Source organism: Rhinichthys klamathensis, unplaced genomic scaffold, assembly GCF_029890125.1.
Source record: "Rhinichthys klamathensis goyatoka isolate OS25496 unplaced genomic scaffold, OSU_Roscu_1.1 h1tg000242l_1, whole genome shotgun sequence".
Taxonomy (NCBI): Eukaryota; Metazoa; Chordata; class Actinopteri; order Cypriniformes; family Leuciscidae; genus Rhinichthys; species Rhinichthys klamathensis.
In genome coordinates, this window is record NW_026606764.1 from 2,924,963 (window position 1) to 2,945,172 (window position 20,210).

The 20,210-nt window shown below is 46.6% G+C and overlaps 1 protein-coding gene across 1 annotated transcript in view; it reads left to right on the plus strand.

Moving 5' to 3' along the window:
• Nucleotides 1-20,210, plus strand: part of LOC130100419 (protein unc-13 homolog C) — a 263,612-nt gene that overhangs the window by 198,551 nt on the left and 44,851 nt on the right. The window contains 5 exon segments of the mRNA XM_056265875.1: nt 931-1,019; nt 1,740-1,880; nt 1,970-2,093; nt 4,005-4,064; nt 15,441-15,521. Of these exon segments, the coding sequence (XP_056121850.1) occupies nt 931-1,019; nt 1,740-1,880; nt 1,970-2,093; nt 4,005-4,064; nt 15,441-15,521 (495 nt within the window).

Genomic DNA, 20,210 nt, shown 5'->3' on the forward strand with positions numbered 1-20,210 from the left:
AACCATATATACTGTATACAAAAGTGATGTTCAGAGGGGATATTTGTTTTTAATGACCCTACAAGTTCAATTAAACCATCAAAATATGAGGACAATATGTTATAATTTCTTTTTTTTTTAATTTGTTATACAAAAATATATTTGTATGACAGCCTGGACAAAAAATTATGTCCGCACAATTTGACTTGTTTCATTGCGTTACACTTATCAAAAATAAATTGACTCCAATAAAACAATTTAGTAAATAATAATAATATGTAATAATAAATAAAATGTAATGAGAGAAAAGTTTACTCAGGGTTGGACGTCATAAAATGTGTCTATTTAATTAACAGAAATAATACAAAATATTTGTCCCTATGACACAGGGATTATTTATCTCTTTTACCGTATTTTTGACAAACATCACAGGTCATTGTGTCACTCAAGATCTGTACTGCATCATGTACAGGATGAGTCAGTCTCCATCGCTCTGTAAATCTGCAAATGTCAAAAACATAAGTACACTGTAATTTTATTCATTATTTTTGTTCTTTTCTTGAAAAAAAAAAAACTTTCGGTATCCTAGATGCACTTTTTAATTTCCACTAAGGTAAAAGTTGTTAGAAGTTACACAAGTCACTGATGTGTTCTTTACTTTGCAATTCAACTTACTTTTTAATACTGACTAAATGGATATTGACTGTTTTATTCACTCAAACTCGAGTTTTATTTGCAGTTGGTTGGCTTGGTGAATTTTTGACCCTGCATATGAATAATAAATTTATTTTTTGTATAATAAACTTTCAATTCAGAAGAGTTTAGTATTTGCAATGCAACTAAATATTTCATAGAGGCATTACTGGTTGATTCTGAGTCTTCAGTACTTCCTGTTCCTGTCATATGCAGCATATCCTGTTCACTGACAGTGATGCTGTGTGTCTCTTACAGCTGGATGCTGAGGCCAGTGGTTTGCTCAAAGAACTTCAGAATAAGCTCAATACGGTGCTGGATGAGCTCAGCGCGGTCTTCGGCTCCAGGTGAAGTATCAGGGAACAATGGGTAAAGTTGTTGAGCCGGTGTAAATATAATTATATTTTGGTAACACTTTACTTAAAGCCTTAATGTATAATGCATTATATCTTTTCATAAATAATTGTAACCAAATGCATTATAATATTTGCAGTTGTTTGTCGTGTTTTAATGAAGGTGTAACAATGAACAGATAAGTATTATAATGTATTATAACTGTGGTTATAATCTTTCATGAGATCATACAATTCATTATAAGGCACATTACACGGCATAGTTAAAGGACAAGTTATAAGTTACAAGGTATTTTACACTTAAAGCCCTGTTTCAAGATCGTTTCTGATGAAATAGAACGGTTAAGATTAAAATTTGGACACATGCTGCTGTCCCGAGAAATTTCGGTTTCTGTGGTACGTCAGCAAAGATGAAGAAAGTTAATGCATTTAAATGAATAACGGGAAATCATTCTAGGAATCATTCATAATTAGACCTGTGACATTTATGGACAAAGTAAATAGCATCCATTTTACGTTTGTTTCATGTTGCCTTCCGTGATTAAAAAGAATAGACATACAGACGATTAATGATAAAATGATAAAAAATAATTTTAGCTCAAATGATAAAAATGTGTTGAACATGTTTTCATTATCAAATGAAATGATAGTATCTTAAGGTACGTGTGATTATGAATGTTGTTTTCAAACTGAGTTTAACACGTCCATCCGCAGTTTCAAGCCAGTGATTGAGGACTGTGTCAAACAAATGAACCAGGAGCTCGTGCAGATTAAAGGAAACGCAGGGAACAAGAGTAATGCAGCCATGGACGCAGAGACGGTCCTGCGACCCCTCATGGACCTGCTGGACAAGAAGTAAGAGAACTGCGGGATTACATTTCTTGAAACATGGTAACTAGCTGCATTTCTGTCTTTCACTCCATTCCCCTTTTTTTTTTCTCCAGCCTTATTCTGTTTGCTAAGATCTGTGAGAAGACAGTTCTCAAGCGGGTTCTGAAGGAGCTGTGGAAAATTGTCATTAACACCATTGAACGACAGATTGTTCTTCCGCCGCTCTCAGACCAGACAGTGAGTGTAACAAGTCTTTTAGCCAAACGCACACATACGATATGTCGTCTCCTCTGCAAGACACAATTCCAGGGCATCAGCTGGGTATATAAAGAGAGGTGTTGGTCTTTAAAAAGTGTTATTAAGTGGTTAAGGGATCTACAAATATGAATGCTGGTCATAAATACTAAGGAACACCAGCTGTTTTGTGTGATTGATTGATTGATTGATTGATTGATTGATTGATTGATTGATTGATTGATTGATTGATTGATTGATTGATTGATTGACTGAATTAATTTTAATTTAATATTTTAAATGTGTCAGTGTATATATATATTTATATATACACTCACCGGCCACTTTATTAGGTACCCCATGCTAGTAACGGGTTGGACCCCCTTTTGCCTTCAGAACTGCCTCAATTCTTCGTGGCATAGATTCAACAAGGTGCTGGAAGCATTCCTCAGGGAGTTTGGTCCATATTGACATGATGGCATCACACAGTTGCCGCAGATTTGTCGGCTGCACATCCATGATGCGAATCTCCCGTTCCACCACATCCCAAAGATGCTCTATTGGGTTGAGATCTGGTGACTGTGGAGGCCATTTTAGTACAGTGAACTCATTGTCATGTTCAAGAAACCAATTTGAAATGATTAGAGCTTTGTGACATGGTGGAAGTAGCCATCAGAGGATGGGTACATGGTGGCCATAAAGGGATGGACATGGTCAGAAACAATGCTCAGGTAGGCCGTGGCATTTAAACGATGCCCAATTGGCACTAAGGGGCCTAAAGTGTGCCAGGAAAACATCCCCCACACCATTACACCACCACCACCAGCCTGCACAGTGGTAACAAGGCATGATGGTTCCATGTTCTCATTCTGTTTACGCCAAATTCTGACTCTAACATCTGAATGTCTCAACAGAAATCGAGATGATGGTGAGCTCTTGCAAATTGTAGCCTCTTTTTCCTATTTGTAGTGGAGATGAGTGGTACCCGGTGGAGTCTTCTGCTGTTGTAGCCCATCCGCCTCAAGGTTGTGCGTGTTGTGGCTTCACAAATGCTTTGCTGCATACCTCGGTTGTAACGAGTGGTTATTTCAGTCACTGTTGCCCTTCTATCAGCTCGAACCAGTCTGGCCATTCTCCTCTGACCTCTGGCATCAACAAGGCATTTCCGCCCACAGAACTGCCGCTCACTGGATGTTTTTTTCTTTTTCGGACCATTCTCTGTAAACCCTAGAGATGGTTGTGCGTGAAAATCCCAGTAGATGAGCAGTTTCTGAAATACTCAGACCAGCCCTTCTGGCACCAACAATCATGCCACGTTCAAAGTCACTCAAATCACCTTTCTTCCCCATACTGATGCTCGGTTTGAACTGCAGGAGATTGTCTTGACCATGTCTACATGCCTAAATGCACTGAGTTGCCGCCATGTGATTGGCTGCTTAGAAATTAAGTGTTAACGAGCAGTTGGACAGGTGTACCTAATAAAGTGGCCGGTGAGTGTATATGTATATATACAAACACACACACATACATAAATATATATATGTATAATGTTTAATGGAGGCCTTATGTATTTTACTTTATAGCTAAAATAATTGAATCAAATATTCAGTGTAGGGCTTATATTTTTCATTTATAAAAAAAATAAATACATATATATATATATATAAAATTTGCACAATGGCCCTTATTGTTTTTGTAAATAATATTCCAGAAAGTGAGGGGAACAAACAAAACTTTCCTTCAGGAGCTTCCTGGCCATCTTCTTATAAAGCTGAATCTGCACCCAAAGACTTGACTGCCAATCACACTAAACAAATTCTGTTTCACTCGCTGAACGACATGTCTCCTGAGACAGTTAATTCCTAAAGGAATGAATTACTTTTTAACTCTTTGTTTTGTACTTTTGTTTAACAGCAAGGGGCTCAGATGATTTTCAGTGCTGCCAAGGACCTGGGTCAGCTCTCCAAGCTCAAGGTGAGGATTTTGTTTTGTAAATAAATGTAGGGGTCCCACTTTATATTACCGTAATTCCTCAAATAAAGACCGGTATTCAAATAAACGCCGGGCCTCTGATAGTGGCCGGGGGCGTGGTCAACGCGGACAAATAAAGGCCGGTCTCAAATTAAGGCCGGGGAAAAAATAGTGTACACTCAAAGACGGACGCGCTCAGCGCTTGTCATATATCACAACTATTCAGTGTTTTCAACCACATGTTTATTTTAGGTTTCAGACATTTAAATAGATATGATTTATAGCAAAACAATAAATTTATAGTTTGTAAAATACACAATGGTGTCTATGGAAGCAGCAATAACAATCCATTCAAATATATTTGGCGACGTGTTTTATTCATATCATATACACAGTGTGTAAGTAACTATAAAGTTTACTCTATTCTTCTCCCAGTTCACCGGCCACTTACTTTCATGTATTTCGGGAGAAACTGAAGAATTCACGCGCTGTAACTTAACAAATACAACAGGAATCTCCGAACTGCGGTGCCCATCTCACGTTACAGATCAAGATCATTTATAAAGGGTTTTAAACGACAAAACAAACTCACTTACACGGATTTGAGAGTCAGAATAGAAGATAGTTGATGACATGGTAAGCAAGTTTGTTAATATTTAGAAATAAAAGCGCTACATCTGTCATACAGCGCTATTTTGGCTGTGGTGAACACGTGCCAAGCATGACGCGTCACCATGGAAACTTGGCTGGCGGGCGGGCGGGGATCGCGAATTAGAAATAAAGGCCTGCCTCTAATAAAAGCCTGCTTCAAATAAAAGCCGGCTACCATCTGCAGTTCAGGTAAATAAAGGCCCCGGCCTTTATTTGAGGAATTACGGTAAGTGTATTTAACAACTATGTACTAACATTTCAATTAATCATTTGATACAATGCACTTGTGTGCATACATGTTTTTAAATTGTACTTACATGCTCCTGCATGTAATTACATCTGTAATTAATTTCTGTAATTACATCTGTAATTAATTTCTGTAATTACATCTATAATTACATTGTTGACCCTTCCCTTACTCCTTTACCCACCCTTAAACCTAGCCATACCACCAAACCTGTCCTACACTTACCCGTGTCCCACCTCAATAGCAGCGAATGTGTTTTGCAACATCAACACATTAAATACATTGTACCTAGTATTTTTTTTTTTAATGTAACTACTTTAAGACATCTACTATAAAGTATGACCAAATCAGGAAGTTTTAACTTATTTTTGAAAATTTCTTCATTTTAAAGAAATAGTTAATAAAAAATTAAAATAATGTTTATTGTTAGTTTATCGTGACTAATGCTGCCCAGTTTCAAAAATGACAAAAAGCACCATAAAAAAACATAGACTGTAAAAAAAATATGGACGTAGTGTCCGTGACGTCACCCGTAAGTTTCGGAAGAGCATTTTTGAAGCCCAAAGTGGCGGAGCCGGCCGTCACCATCTTGGCAGTGCGTCACTCCCTGATAAATGAAAATGGGCAAAGAGGCAGGATTTGCTGATGTGACGTGACGCTAACAGACAGCAGACAAATGGCTAGTAGTGACAGCAGCGACAATCCACCTGTCACTCAAGTGGCCACGCCCTTAATTATGCAACTTCAAGGCTTAATATAATTTAAACGGATATAAAAAGTTATATAAAAAAATCACCCCCATCACAGTTCTCATGAAGGGCAAAATTAGCTATATAGACCAAAACTTTTGTACCAGGCTGTAAACATATATTTTTCTGCTGTAAAGTTGGGCATTTTAACATGGGGGGCTCTATGGGATTGACTCTCTTTTGGAGCCTGTCTCTAGCAGCCAGTCGATGAATTGCAGTTTAAGTCACTTCCGTGTTGGATTCAAGAGAGAGTCCAGAATGTTGCCGCTTGGTTTGAACATGACCCCCAAAATGGGAGATACTTGGTTTAATAATCAAGCCTCTGAGTACAAAATATTTGTGTATTATATTGTAGATAGAAGCGAGGCATGTTCAATTTAAAGTGTTGTTTTCCATCCTGACAGAGGGAGGAAAGGCAAACAGGCTGCGACTGACGGAGAGTTTTATGTTTTGTCAGATTTAGAAGGCAGTGCTCCTCGAGGACACAGAGCAGAAGTAGATATCCTCCTTGAGAAATTACAGCAGGGCTTGGGGCTTTCATGTAGCTCGCGTTTTGCTACGTATGCTGTGAAAATGGTTTCCAGCTTACGATAAGGCTTTGTAGCTGACCGTCAAAAGCTTCCACCACTGCCCGCTTACATCATGACAGTTTCTCTAGAATCACGCCGGAAAACGTTCCCGGTTGCGAGAGATCTGCTGGTGTAATTAAATCCGCCCTGCTGAGGAGTTTAAGTCCAGAGAAGGATGGGCACTTTGGATCTGAGCAGGTGTCAGGCAGATGGAGGGTTTCTCGTGATTATGTCTCCACAGTCCAGTGGCGGAAACTCTCCATCTCATTCCTCCCTCTCTCTCATTTCATATGCATTGAAACATCTCTGGTCAATTGCAGCTTTACCTCAAAAAGGCTTTTTATGGCTCCTGTTCTCTGTCTTGCAGTAATTGTGTGTATAATTCAGCTGCTCTGTTTCTAAACCTAGGGCATTGCCATTGTCTATGGCTTATACAGATTAGTTTAGTATATATACATATATAGTGCCAGATTTACTAACAGCTTGCGCCAGCGCAAACCCTCTTTCGGCGTTAAAAAACTACTGCCAGGATTTACTAAAGACACGCAGTGAAAAAATAGTGCTGAAAAGGCGTGGACACAGTTATTTTTGCATTGCATATTGCACATGCATTTGTAGGAGTTTCCCTTTCAGGTGCAAAATTTATGGGAGGAGAGTATTTAAATAATAAATAAAAAGAAAGCTTTTGAAGGAACAGAAAGCTCTCAGACTTCATCAAAAAGATCTTCATTTGTGTATCGAAGATGAACGAAAGTCTTACGGGTTTGGAAACGACATGAGAGTGAGTAATTAATGACCGAATTTTCATTTTTGGGTGAACTAACCCTTTAATCTTCAAAATTAACAAAAAAAATTCATTACAGTTTGGGAATAAAATGGTTAAAGAACATACATTATTATTATTATTATTATTTTGCAGAATGTAATGAAAGAAACGGAACAAACTTGGCATTATAATTGTAGATGATTTTTTTATTAAATTTCATTCCAGTAATTTAACCGGTAATTTAAATACTAAGGTTGGCACTCGTCAATGTACTGGTGTTTGCGCCATTATTTACCGCCCAAAAAAGCACGTCTTTAACCAGACGCTACCTGGTAGATTGCGTTGGTCAGTATGGAGATTATCTGACTGCGTCTGTGTTCTGTAATTTGTGCGTCATCAGTTGATCATGCGCAGAACTTTCCACTCCCATCGGCGCTGTTTTGGAATTGCGCTCTCACGCTAATTTTGCCCTGTTTAGTAAATCTGCCCCCTAGTATAGTATGGTACAGAATCTGCATGCTATTTACTACATTTTCAATTCTACTGATAACCTTTGGCTGCTAAGGTGATTATCTGTGGTTGCTTTTATTGCATTGTGCATCAAGTGAGATTTATCTGTTTTATTAAAATCTTTATATGACAAGTTTTAAATGTGCAGTAACATCTAAAACACAATGAGTATGCATTGTGCAAAATGTGCATTCAGTATTTGTGGATTTATTGGTCAGTCTGAAAGTGTGTACTGACTTGAAAAGAGAGTAGTCAGTGGACGTACAGATCATCTTAACACCTGATCAATACACTCGGTCGAAGTGCTAAAGGTGTGACTGCTTCTTTTAAAAGGTGGCCTTAAACTGGAAGAAGTCAATGGACAGAATCAGCTCGTCCTACACACACAGATGCTTACACTGATTTGATGTGGGATTAATGTTCACTCACACACCACCCTGATATCACTCTCAGGCTTATTTGTATTAAACTTTGCACCACCATTGACCTGTGCGATTAAATGAAATTAAAGTTTAACTGGCTGACTTCTTGTCTTGCATCATGGTGAGGCCACAAAGTCTTCTGGGAGCTGTTCTCTTACGAGAGTATCTCTCGTACTGCGTAATAGCTTACGCTAGGGGAAAAACTCTTTTCCACGAGATATTGAAGCCAAAAATTATCCTTAATTTTTTATTAATGTAAAACGCTTTGCAGCAGCAAGCAGACATAGGCGAAACAGCTCGCGCGCCTATTGGTTGCTCTGCAGCAAATGCAGCAGCCTATCGAGAGAGACTCTGCGTGACGTAATGACCAATGGGGGCAATTCGCGCCCATATCGTCACGTCCCGCCAGAAGGGGCGTGGTCTCACCCTATAAATATGCTCGTTAGGCTGGTACAAGCTGATTTTTATCTCTTCAGCGACGCACACGCATCGCTGGATCCGGAGTGAGAAGCCGCGCCGTCGAAGCAAGCCTTTCAGCGGGACGAGCTCTGGAGTCGCTGGCCTCGCCGCCTTCAACTGCCGTACCTGCTGCGCTTTCCGGCGTTCTATATCCTTTTATACTCTGTGTGTATTTACTCTGTTGAGAGTGTTTGCTCGCTTACTTGACGCGACTCACACTTCTCTCACAAAAGAGCTGCGTCTTTTTAAAGATGCCTTCCTGTGGCTCGTGCCGCGCCCCGCTCAGCGATGGAGACCGGCACGTCATCTGTGTTTCCTGCCTGGGTGAGGATCACGCGGCTCTCGCGCTCGCTGACGGCGGATGCCCTCATTGCGAGCTTTTGCCTATGGTGACTCTGAGGACTCGCCTGGCATCATTCTCCGAGCCTTCACCACAGCCCGCCGTGGTGCCGCGCCGCAAGAAGCGCCGCGCCCAGCGCGCTCCCGAGCTTTCTCCAGCCCGCCAAAGCTCGCCGGTTCGCCCGCCAGCTTCGCCGGCTTCGCTCGAGTCACTCACTGACGGACAACGGCCGCCGCCTGCTGCCGCGTCCATCCACGAGTTTGACGAACCCACCGAGGCGTGTTCTCTTCTGGCATCCGATAGCGAGGATTGGGCGAGCTCCGTGGACCTCCCCTCCGCTAGCGTTTCCTGCCAGACCACTGGTAAGAGAGCCGGCATTGAGACTGAGCTGATGCGTCTGCTCTCTCAGGCCGTGGAAAGCATCGGCCTCGATTGGGAGGCGCCCGCGCAACCGCCGCGCAACAGAATGGACGGACGCTTTCTCGGAAATGACGAGGCTCCGTCAAAATCGCGGCCCGCGCCCTTCCTCCCGGAACTTCACGAGGAAGTGACTAAATCGTGGAACGCCTCCTTCTCCGCCAGGCTGCGTACCTCTGCCTCTGCTGCTTTCTCCTCGGTGGATGGCGCGAAGGACAGAGGATACCTTTCTGTTCCTCCTGTGGAACCAGCTGTAGCGTCTCATCTCTGCCCGCCCTCCGCTGGACGGCGCGCTCACACGACGCTACCATCTAAAGCCTGCCGAGTGACGTCAGCCATGCACGGACGCGCTTACACCGCCGCCGGGCAAGCAGTTTCAGCGCTGCACACTATGGCTATCCTGCAGATCTTCCAGGCCGACCTTCTCCTTAAATTGGACGAGGAAGGACCCGGAGCGATCTGCGTGGCGGACCTGAGAAGCGCTACAGACCTCGCTCTTCGCGCTACTAAAGCCGCTGCGCAGGCCATAGGACGAAACATGGCCTCTCTCACCGTGGCTGAGAGACACTTATGGCTGACGCTGTCCGAGATGACGGAAGCCGAGCGCTCTGTGTTCCTCGACGCGCCCATTTCACAAGCGGGCCTTTTCGGATCTGCCGTCAAAGATTTCGCGGACAGATTCATGGAGGTGCAAAAGACTTCGCAGGCCATGAAGCACTTCCTTCCGAAGCGCTCGAGCTCCGCTGCAGGCCGCTCAAAACAGCCGTCTGCTCGCAGTTCTCAGCCGCAGCCTGCACCGCCCGCCGCCGCCGCTTCACAGCGCGGGACCAAGACCAAAGACCGCGCTCTCGCTCTGCTGGACGCCGCCCCCCTCAGCGCGGGCCCCGGCCGAGGATTGAGATCAAGCCCGAGGCCTCAAAATCTTCCTAGCCATTCTAGGAAAGCGACAGTGTTCAGATCCCGCTGCGGCCGGATTTCCACCAAAACTTCTCGCTCGGTCAGTTCCAAACATCGCGACTGTCCCAGTGTATTTCGCAGTGAGCCAGCCGGTGTCTCAGCCCGTTTGCCTGCGCACAAAAGCCGTTTTTACGGCTACCCAGATAAATCCAATAAAGAGTGCATTTTCTGGTGTTCCGGCCACGGCCGATGGTGTTATGAGTGTTGTAAGAATGCCCACCCAGTGCCCATTCCCACACCCAGACACAGCCCGCCACGGTGCAGGGCTAGCACAAATAAAATCGACTCAGGTCGATTGTGCAAACAATGTAGTAAACGCGCCCATGTCACCATGCCCGCTCACACTACATGCTGCGTGTCCCTTGGTTTCTGTAAAAACGAAACCAACACACATTCAGTCGGCCATGACCGACAATGTTTTCAGTGTAATAAATGTGCCCGCAGCCCCGCGCCCACATTTTCTCACAGACACGCCGATTCCTACGGGATCTCCCCCGCTCGCTTTTTCTGCACAATCTGCCATAAAAAAGCTGAGCGCGGCCAGGCCGCCCGCTGTGATCAGCGCGCCCCCCGCCTCGAACGCTGTAAACACGGTGTTGTGTTCCCAGTATGCCCGGGCTCTCGAGCTGCCGTTTTGTCGCGGCCGGAGCCCGGATTTCATTTCTAGCTATTCACGCAGATGCGTGGTCAAAGCTTCCCGGGGTATCAGAATGGGTGCTGAACACTATAAAGAGAGGCTATTCGCTACAATTCGCTCGACGTCCGCGCCGTTATACGGCGCGTGTCGAAACTACGGTGAAAAACGAAGTGTCTCATCTACTTCGTGCCGAGATAGCGAAACTACTGAGCAAAGGGGCTATAGAACCTTTATCTCAGGCTCAGAGCGAAGGGGGCCTATACAGCAGATATTTTCTGGTACCGAAAAAGGATGGGGGTCTCAGACCCATTTTAGATCTACGACAGCTGAACAGAGTGCTTGTGAAACGCCAGTTCAGAATGCTTACGACCAGGAAAATCCTCGCGCAAGTGCGCCACGGGGACTGGTTTATGTCGATAGATCTGAAAGACGCCTATTTCCAAATACAAATAGCGTCCCATCACAGGCGATTCTTGAGATTCGCCTTCGAGGGCCAGGCATATCAATACACAGTCCTGCCGTTCGGCCTGTCCCTAGCACCTCGTACATTTACGAAGTGCATGGACGCGGCGCTCGCACCCCTGAGACTTCAGGGCATGCGAGTCCTGAACTACTTGGACGATTGGCTGATTCTAGCTCGATCACGATCGGAGCTCATAGAACACAGGGCCGCATTACTCGAGCACATTACTCGAGCACCTCGAGGAGCTGGGCCTCACAGTCAATTGGGCGAAGAGCTCACTGTCTCCCAGTCAGAAAATTTCCTTTCTGGGAACCGTGTTGGACTCGCTGTCCATGACAGCACGCCTGTCACCAGAGCGCGGGCTAAATATTCAGCGCGGCGCGAAATCCTTCCGCCACGGCGCGATAGTTCCGCTCAAAAGGTTTCAGAAAATGCTGGGGCTGATGGCCTCAGCAGCCTCTGTACTCCAGTTGGGCTTGCTCCGCATGCGCCCACTGCAGATGTGGCTGAAAGCGCGGGTTCCACCCAGGGCATGGACAGCGGGTCTGTTTCGCCTCAGGGTCGACCTTCAGTGTTTTTCAGCTCTGGAACCTTGGAAAATAACCGACTGGTATCAGTCAGGTGTGAGTCTGGGGACCGCTTCGAGTGTGAAGGTGGTGTCTACGGACGCCTCCACCTCGGGGTGGGGAGCGCTGCTCGAGGGCAGACCGCTAGCTGGCCTGTGGTCAGAACGGGAAAAGCTCCTTCACATAAACTGCTTGGAGATGATAGCAGTCGACAAAGCGCTACGGCGTTTTTGTCCCCAGGTAACAGGCCACCACGTCTTGGTCCGGTCGGACAACATGTCAGTGGTGGCATACATAAATCGCCAGGGCGGCGTCAGGTCACGAAACCTTCACAGGCTGACGGAACGCCTCCTGGTCTGGGCTCAGCACAACCTGCTCTCACTGAGAGCAGCGCACGTGCCTGGTCACCTGAATGTGGGACCAGACAGACTGTCCAGGAACAATGTTCCAGCAGGGGAATGGTCGCTGCACCCGCAGACGGTCCAGCTGCTGTGGAAAACGTTCGGCAGAGCACAGGTGGACCTATTCGCGTCCCACGAAAACGCTCATTGCCCGGAGTTTTTCTCGAAAAGCAAGGACGCGCTGGCTCATGTTTGGCCCCGCTGCCCCCTATATGCTTTTCCTCCTGTCTCGCTCCTGCCTCAGGTGTTGGAACGAATCAGGGAGAACGGATGCCCAGTGCTGCTCGTAGCTCCGCTCTGGACAAACCAGACGTGGTTCCCTGCCCTGATGCAGCTGACCAGCACTGCCCCATGGCCTGTACCATTGAGGAGAGACCTCCTCTCTCAGGCGGAGGGCTCGATTTGGCACCCTCGCCCGGAGTTGTGGTCCCTGCACGCATGGGCCATCAACGGGTACCCGCTAGCCTCCCAGAAGGAGTGTTAAACACGATCGCGCAGGCTAGAGCTCCGTCTACCAGGCGGCTCTACTCCTCGAAATGGTCTGTTTTCTCTGCATGGTGTCAAGCCCAGAGCTTTTCACCTGTGGAATGCGGGGTTTCGGAAGTGCTTTCCTTCCTTCAAGAGCTACTGGATAAGGGCAGGACCCCATCCACGCTCAAAGTATATGTGGCGGCCATAGCAACGTTTGCAAAACCGGTGTCTGGCCAGTCGCGCGTTTCCTTAGGGGAGCTCGGAGGCTGAACCCTCCCAGGCCCCCTTCAGTCCCGACGTGGGACCTTTCCACGGTCCTGGAGGCCATGAAAGGCGCCCCGTTCGATCCAATCCAGCTGGTGGACATGAAACACCTGTCGTTCAAAACAGTGTTTCTCATGGCTCTCGCTTCAGTGAAGCGCATAGGGGACTTACAGGCGCTTTCAGTAAGCGCGTCGTGTATGGAGTTTGGGCCTAATGACTCGAAGGTCATTCTCAAACCAAAGCACGGGTATGTCCCGAAATCCCTCAATACACCGTTCAGGGCCCAGGTAATTTCCCTGTCCGCCCTTCCGGTTCTCAGTGAGGAGGAGAATGCGAGTCTCCTTTGCCCCGTCAGGGCATTGAGAGCTTATGTGTCACGCTCGTCTGTTTTCAGACAGACGGAGCAGCTTTTTGTTTTGTTTGGCGGGCGTTCCAAGGGACTCGCCGCCTCAAAACAGAGCCTATCCAGATGGATAGTGGATGCCATTGCGCTCGCTTACTCTGCGAAGGGCCTACAGTGCCCCTTGGGTGTCAGAGCGCACTCCACGAGAGGCGTGGCCTCTTCGTGGGCGTGGTCGAGCGGGGTTTCCCTGCAAGATATCTGTACGGCCGCGGGCTGGGCCTCGCCGTCTACATTTATAAAATACTATAACCTGGAGGTACCCGCCTTACAAGCTAAGCTTTTGGCGGTCTAAAATTCAGTGCTATCTGCCCCGCTGTGCGGCCCAGATGCTGAGTTTACTGCAGCCCCATGAGTGTTGACACACGTATGGCCACCCAGATCAGGCTGAAAGCTTTCACCCTGGCTGCGCGTTTTATTGTCATATGATAGCCCCGCTGGGTGCTTTTTTATAGGGAATGACGCTTCCAGCCTCTCTTCCTCCACTCTATGTGAGTTTATGGTGATTATGCACTACATGAGCCCTGGGCTTCGGCCCCCGGGACTTTGGTGTTGGATCCCTGTACGCACGGCGTGTTGCATTGTGTTCCCCTAGCGTAAGCTATTACGCAGTACGAGAGATACTCTCGTAAGAGAACGTACTCGGTTACTAACGTAACCTCGGTTCTCTCTAGAGAGGGAACGAGTACTGCGTATCTTGCCGTGCTTGGAATACGCTCTGGTTCGCTTCAGCGATAAAAACCAGCTTGTACCAGCCTAACGAGCATATTTATAGGGTGAGACCACGCCCCTTCTGGCGGGACGTGACGATATGGGCGCGAATTGCCCCCATTGGTCATTACGTCACGCAGAGTCTCTCTCGATAGGCTGCTGCATTTGCTGCAGAGCAACCAATAGGCGCGCGAGCTGTTTCGCCTATGTCTGCTTGCTGCTGCAAAGCGTTTTACATTAATAAAAAATTAAGGATAATTTTTGGCTTCAATATCTCGTGGAAAAGAGTTTTTCCCCTAGCGTAAGCTATTACGCAGTACTCGTTCCCTCTCTAGAGAGAACCGAGGTTACGTTAGTAACCGAGTACGTTACCTTTGATTCTAATGAGCGGTAAATAGCTCTCTGGGAAAGGCCCTGTTCACCCTTTGAATGTTGTATACATGCAAAAACTCACACTAAAAGACTGATGCACACTAGTGATTCACAAACATACTGAGCTTTTGTTTTACCTGAATCCGGTCAGTGTTCTGGTGTTAAAGCAACTGACTGGAGAAGCTGGAGTAAAAGTTTGAAAACAGTTGGGCATTTTAGAAAAAGAAAAGAAGCCAAACAGCAAAATCTAAATGCTAATTTTATGCATGGTATTTCATCAAAAATGTTGTTTACAAATTACCAGGGCACATGAATAGAAAAAAAAAATAATGATGTGCATGGATAAATCATTTATTATAAATACTGCAATATTCCATAAAAAATAAAACAATTTATTTCATGTTGACTTTTAAGGGCACCTATTACACCTATACATATATAATATGTCCCATTAATTTTGTGACTAGCTACGTCACCATGTTATACATTTGCATAATACTCGCCTACTGGCTGTTTTGGTCCACCTTTAAAGAACAGTTGGGTAAGAGATTTCGCTATGTCGCAAAGACACTGTTTTGTTTTGTTTTTGTTTTTTCACTGCAAAAATATTACATGGACTTTAAATTCTGATAAATTAATTATTATAGATAAAATAATTTTTACAGCTGGTCATGAACCCTCGTAACCCGAAACCCTTTTAAGGTAAAGGGTGTTATATTTCCAGTACAAGCGGTAGACCAATCACAACAGACTGGGACAGCTGACCAATCAGAGAAGACACCACTTTTCAGAAGGCGGGTTTTAACCAAACTAAAAAGAGTGTTTCAGGCAGAGGGAAAAACTCATTAATGAGTATAACATGGCACTTTAGCATGAGGTAGTTTATGTAGCTGACCAATGTAAATGGATGGTAGAAAAGATTTCAAGTACATTTTAATCTTAATGTAAACAGTAAATCATAATCCTCTCTCTGTCTCTCTCTCTCTCTCTCTCTCTCTCTCTCTCAGGAGCATGTGATACGGGAGGAAGCTCGTAGTCTCACCCCTCGACAATGTGCCGCCATGGATTTAGTGCTTCCCACCATCAAGGTATCAGCTTCTCTCTTATCTTCTGCTCTGATTCTCCCATTTCAGGGGACAGTTGCATAAACTTATGCTTAGACTAGAGTCACTAAAGTGTTTCTTTAAAATTAAATTAGTCAAATAAACGGTTTAAGAGATGATGTGAAGTCCATTTTTCAAACGCCCGAAACAGATTATTATTCAGTTGAAGCATATGGAACACAGCCAGATTAGATGGGCGGTGTAAGAGAGCATTTACTCTATTTATCCTGCATCACATATACATACATACACACACACATGGTTAGAATGGTGTGTGTCTTTAGTTGTGGTGTAAATGTGCATGTGAGCTGCAGATACATGCATCATCAGAGATATTATTGATTCAGTCGTCTCCTTGGAAACACGCGCCCCTCCCTGTTCGAATCAGTCATGGAGTGGGAATTATGCTCATTGGTATTCTGAGGACAGAAGCTAATTAGGGAAGTTAACAAAAGCCTTGAGTAAAATTTTGACAATGGAAACGGCTGCACACAGTGATGAGCTCAGGATTCTGTGCTTGAGGTGGCAAAGTAACGACAGCGAAGAAATCTGAAGAGATGAATGAGAAAAATAATTAATGGTTGAGTGGAAAAAAAAGATACACAGACAGATGAAAAGAGAGGAGAACAAACACAGTCTGATGTCTTTGTCATCAACTGTCTTTTTAAATATGTATGAATCAATGCACTGCAAAATACAACATTTTCCATTGAAATATCTAAACATTCTTAAGATACAGTAATAAGATACTTTGCCTCCTTATTTCAGAAGACCACCACACACCAACTGATCTCAAACGCACAATAGAGAAAGCTCTATGAATAATGCAGCTAAAATAATGGGCCTCCAGAAGATCAAAAAAGCATGCATTTGAAATCCAAAAAAGTGATGCTCTACCTGACCAATCAATACAGCCGACCAACTACATCAGCCGTTCATCATCGGCTTAATTAAAATCCAGCACACAGCCAGAGGCTCTCATCACTAGAAAATGAGGAGCTGTTTACTGTTCATCACACAAACTGTGAAATGATTGAGAAAGAGCCAACGATAGACAGACAGACAGACAGACAGACAGACAGCATCATTTTTAAAATCTATATTTTGATTTTCTTGTTTATTATGAAACCTTGAGTTGCTTTTTATGCATGCACGATGCTTTGCAAATGATTTTTTTTTTTTTTTTTTTTTTTTTTTTTTTTTTTTTTTTATTAAGTGAGGGAAAACCTAAATGCAAACATTGAAAATGACACCTGCCCTTTCCACAGACCCGGAGCAATTGATTCCTCAGTGGAAATCTCATTTATCTCAATCAAATCAGACATGAAAACGTCACCGCTCCGTCCACACCATTCCCTCTCTAATCGCCCTTTATGCTAATAGAATAATAAACTAGATCTGATCAAATGCCAGCCTTCCCCTCACACTAATGTCTAGTTGTGTCGGATATCTCCATGTGCCATTAACTCTGTGGCAGTGTCTGAAGCTCTGGGCTCATGTTTAACCCTGATCTGATTGTGTTCAGCTGATGGAGGTGACTGTGACAGATGCTGTATCGGTCTTATGTCTCAATATAACTTAGATATTAACTCAATTAACAGTGTGGAGGTATGAATATTGCTGAATTGCCTCCTGTAGCATCTGTGGTGATTTTGTGATACAAATAATGTAGCCCGACTACGCCACCCAATTGAAGAGATGGGACTCTATTAAATAAAATAACTATATTTTGCTTGCAAGTTCTTTTAGTTTGGTGGAAGCAACACAACAGAATTACCCAAACAACAGTTTCGATATAAAAATGATTACAATGATAAAAGGAAAGGGCGCGCCGTGCACTCTCTCACTCAAACTTAAAAGCTGGACATCGGAAAAATACATTCACAAATCCAATGGAAGTCCGTAGTTAGGCACCCACAGTCCGTAAGCGGTTCCTCTAACCAAGTCTGTCTCGCACCGAACAGCGGCGTCTACACAGCAGCCCACCTGTCACTCACTCGTGCACATCAACACAACACTCACACAAACAGAAAAAGAGCAGCCAGTATCTCCACAGCAGATAAACACAGCATAAACACAACACCACACTAGGATAGCTATTAATCGTGCAACACTCAATTAGATCACTGCAATTCGTGAATATGCATAAACGATATAGATAGCGGTATGACTACAGTAGACAGACTGGAACTCTCCAATTTAGGTGAGACGTGGATCTTAGTTTCGGACGAGGCAAGGCACACAATTTAACAGGGCGTCACTCACCAATAAACTGGGAGTAGATGAATCTAGCTCCCAGTCTTGTTGGACAATGCTCCACAACACCACAAGCCCAGGATAGACGAAGCAGGGCTCCGGGCAGCACAGCGTAAAACAGCAGCGATCTGTAGCGCAGTAGAGGGCGGCAACAATCCAGCGCAGCAGAGAACGGTAGCAATCCCAGCACAGCAGAGAACGGCAGCAATCCCAGCACAGCAGAGAACGGCAGCAACCCCAGCGCAGCAGAGAACGGCAGCAATCCCAGCGCAGCAGAGAACGGCAGCAACCCCAGCGCAGCAGAGAACGGCAGCAATCCCAGCGCAGCAGAGAACGGCAGCAATCCCAGCACAGCAGAGAACGGCAGCAACCCCAGCGCAGCAGAGAACGGTAGCAATCCCAGCGCAGCAGAGAACGGTAGCAATCCCAGCACAGCAGAGAACGGCAGCAATCCCAGCGCAGCAGAGAACGGTAGCAATCCCAGCGCAGCAGAGAACGGTAGCAATCCCAGCACAGCAGAGAACGGCAGCAATCCCAGCGCAGCAGAGAATGGCAGCAATCCCAGCGCAGCAGAGAACGGCAGCAATCCCAGCGCAGCAGAGAACGGCAGCAATCTCAGCACAGCAGAGAACGGCAGCAATCCCAGCGCAGCAGAGAACGGTAGCAACCCCAGCGCAGCAGAGAACGGCAGCAATCCCAGCGCAGCAGAGAACGGTAGCAACCCCAACGCAGCAGAGAACGGCAGCAATCCCAGCGCAGCAGAGAACGGCAGCAATCCCAGCGCAGCAGAGAACGGCAGCAACCCCAGCGCAGCAGAGAACGGCAGCAATCCCAGCGCAGCAGAGAACGGCAGCAATCCCAGCGCAGCAGAGAACGGCAGCAACCCCAGCGCAGCAGAGAACGGCAGCAACCCCAGCGCAGCAGAGAACGGTAGCAATCCCAGCGCAGCAGAGAACGGTAGCAACCCCAGCGCAGCAGAGAACGGCAGCAATCCCAGCGCAGCAGAGAACGGTAGCAATCCCAGCGCAGCAGAGAACGGCAGCAATCCCAGCGCAGCAGAGAACGGCAGCAATCCCAGCGCAGCAGAGAACGGCAGCAATCCCAGCGCAGCAGAGAACGGTAGCAACCCCAGCGCAGCAGAGAACGGCAGCAATCCCAGCGCAGCAGAGAACGGCAGCAACCCCAGCGCAGCAGAGAACGGCAGCAACCCCAGCGCAGCAGAGAACGGTAGCAATCCCAGCGCAGCAGAGAACGGTAGCAACCCCAGCGCAGCAGAGAACGGCAGCAATCCCAGCGCAGCAGAGAACGGTAGCAATCCCAGCGCAGCAGAGCGCAGCAGAGAACGGCAGCAATCCCAGCGCAGCAGAGAACGGCAGCAATCCCAGCACAGCAGAGAACGGCAGCAACCCCAGCGCAGCAGAGAACGGTAGCAATCCCAGCGCAGCAGAGCGCAGCAGAGAACGGTAGCAATCCCAGCGCAGCAGAGAACGGCAGCAATCCCAGCACAGCAGAGAACGGCAGCAACCCCAGCGCAGCAGAGAACGGTAGCAATCCCAGCGCAGCAGAGAACGGTAGCAATCCCAGCGCAGCAGAGAACGGCAGCAATCCCAGCGCAGCAGAGAACGGTAGCAATCCCAGCGCAGCAGAGAACGGTAGCAATCCCAGCGCAGCAGAGAACGGCAGCAATCTCAGCACAGCAGAGAACGGCAGCAATCCCAGCGCAGCAGAGAACGGCAGCAATCCCAGCGCAGCAGAGAACGGCAGCAACCCCAGCGCAGCAGAGAACGGTAGCAATCCCAGCGCAGCAGAGAACGGTAGCAACCCCAGCGCAGCAGAGAACGGCAGCAATCCCAGCGCAGCAGAGAACGGTAGCAATCCCAGCGCAGCAGAGAACGGCAGCAATCCCAGCGCAGCAGAGAACGGCAGCAATCCCAGCGCAGCAGAGAACGGCAGCAATGAACGGCAGCAATCCCAGCGCAGCAGAGAACGGCAGCAATCCCAGCACAGCAGAGAACGGCAGCAATCTCAGCACAGCAGAGAACGGCAGCAATCCCAGCGCAGAAGAGAACGGTAGCAACCCCAGCGCAGCAGAGAACGGCAGCAATCCCAGCGCAGCAGAGAACGGTAGCAACCCCAACGCAGCAGAGAACGGCAGCAATCCCAGCGCAGCAGAGAACGGCAGCAATCCCAGCGCAGCAGAGAACGGCAGCAACCCCAGCGCAGCAGAGAACGGCAGCAATCCCAGCGCAGCAGAGAACGGCAGCAATCCCAGCGCAGCAGAGAACGGCAGCAACCCCAGCGCAGCAGAGAACGGCAGCAACCCCAGCGCAGCAGAGAACGGTAGCAATCCCAGCGCAGCAGAGAACGGTAGCAACCCCAGCGCAGCAGAGAACGGCAGCAATCCCAGCGCAGCAGAGA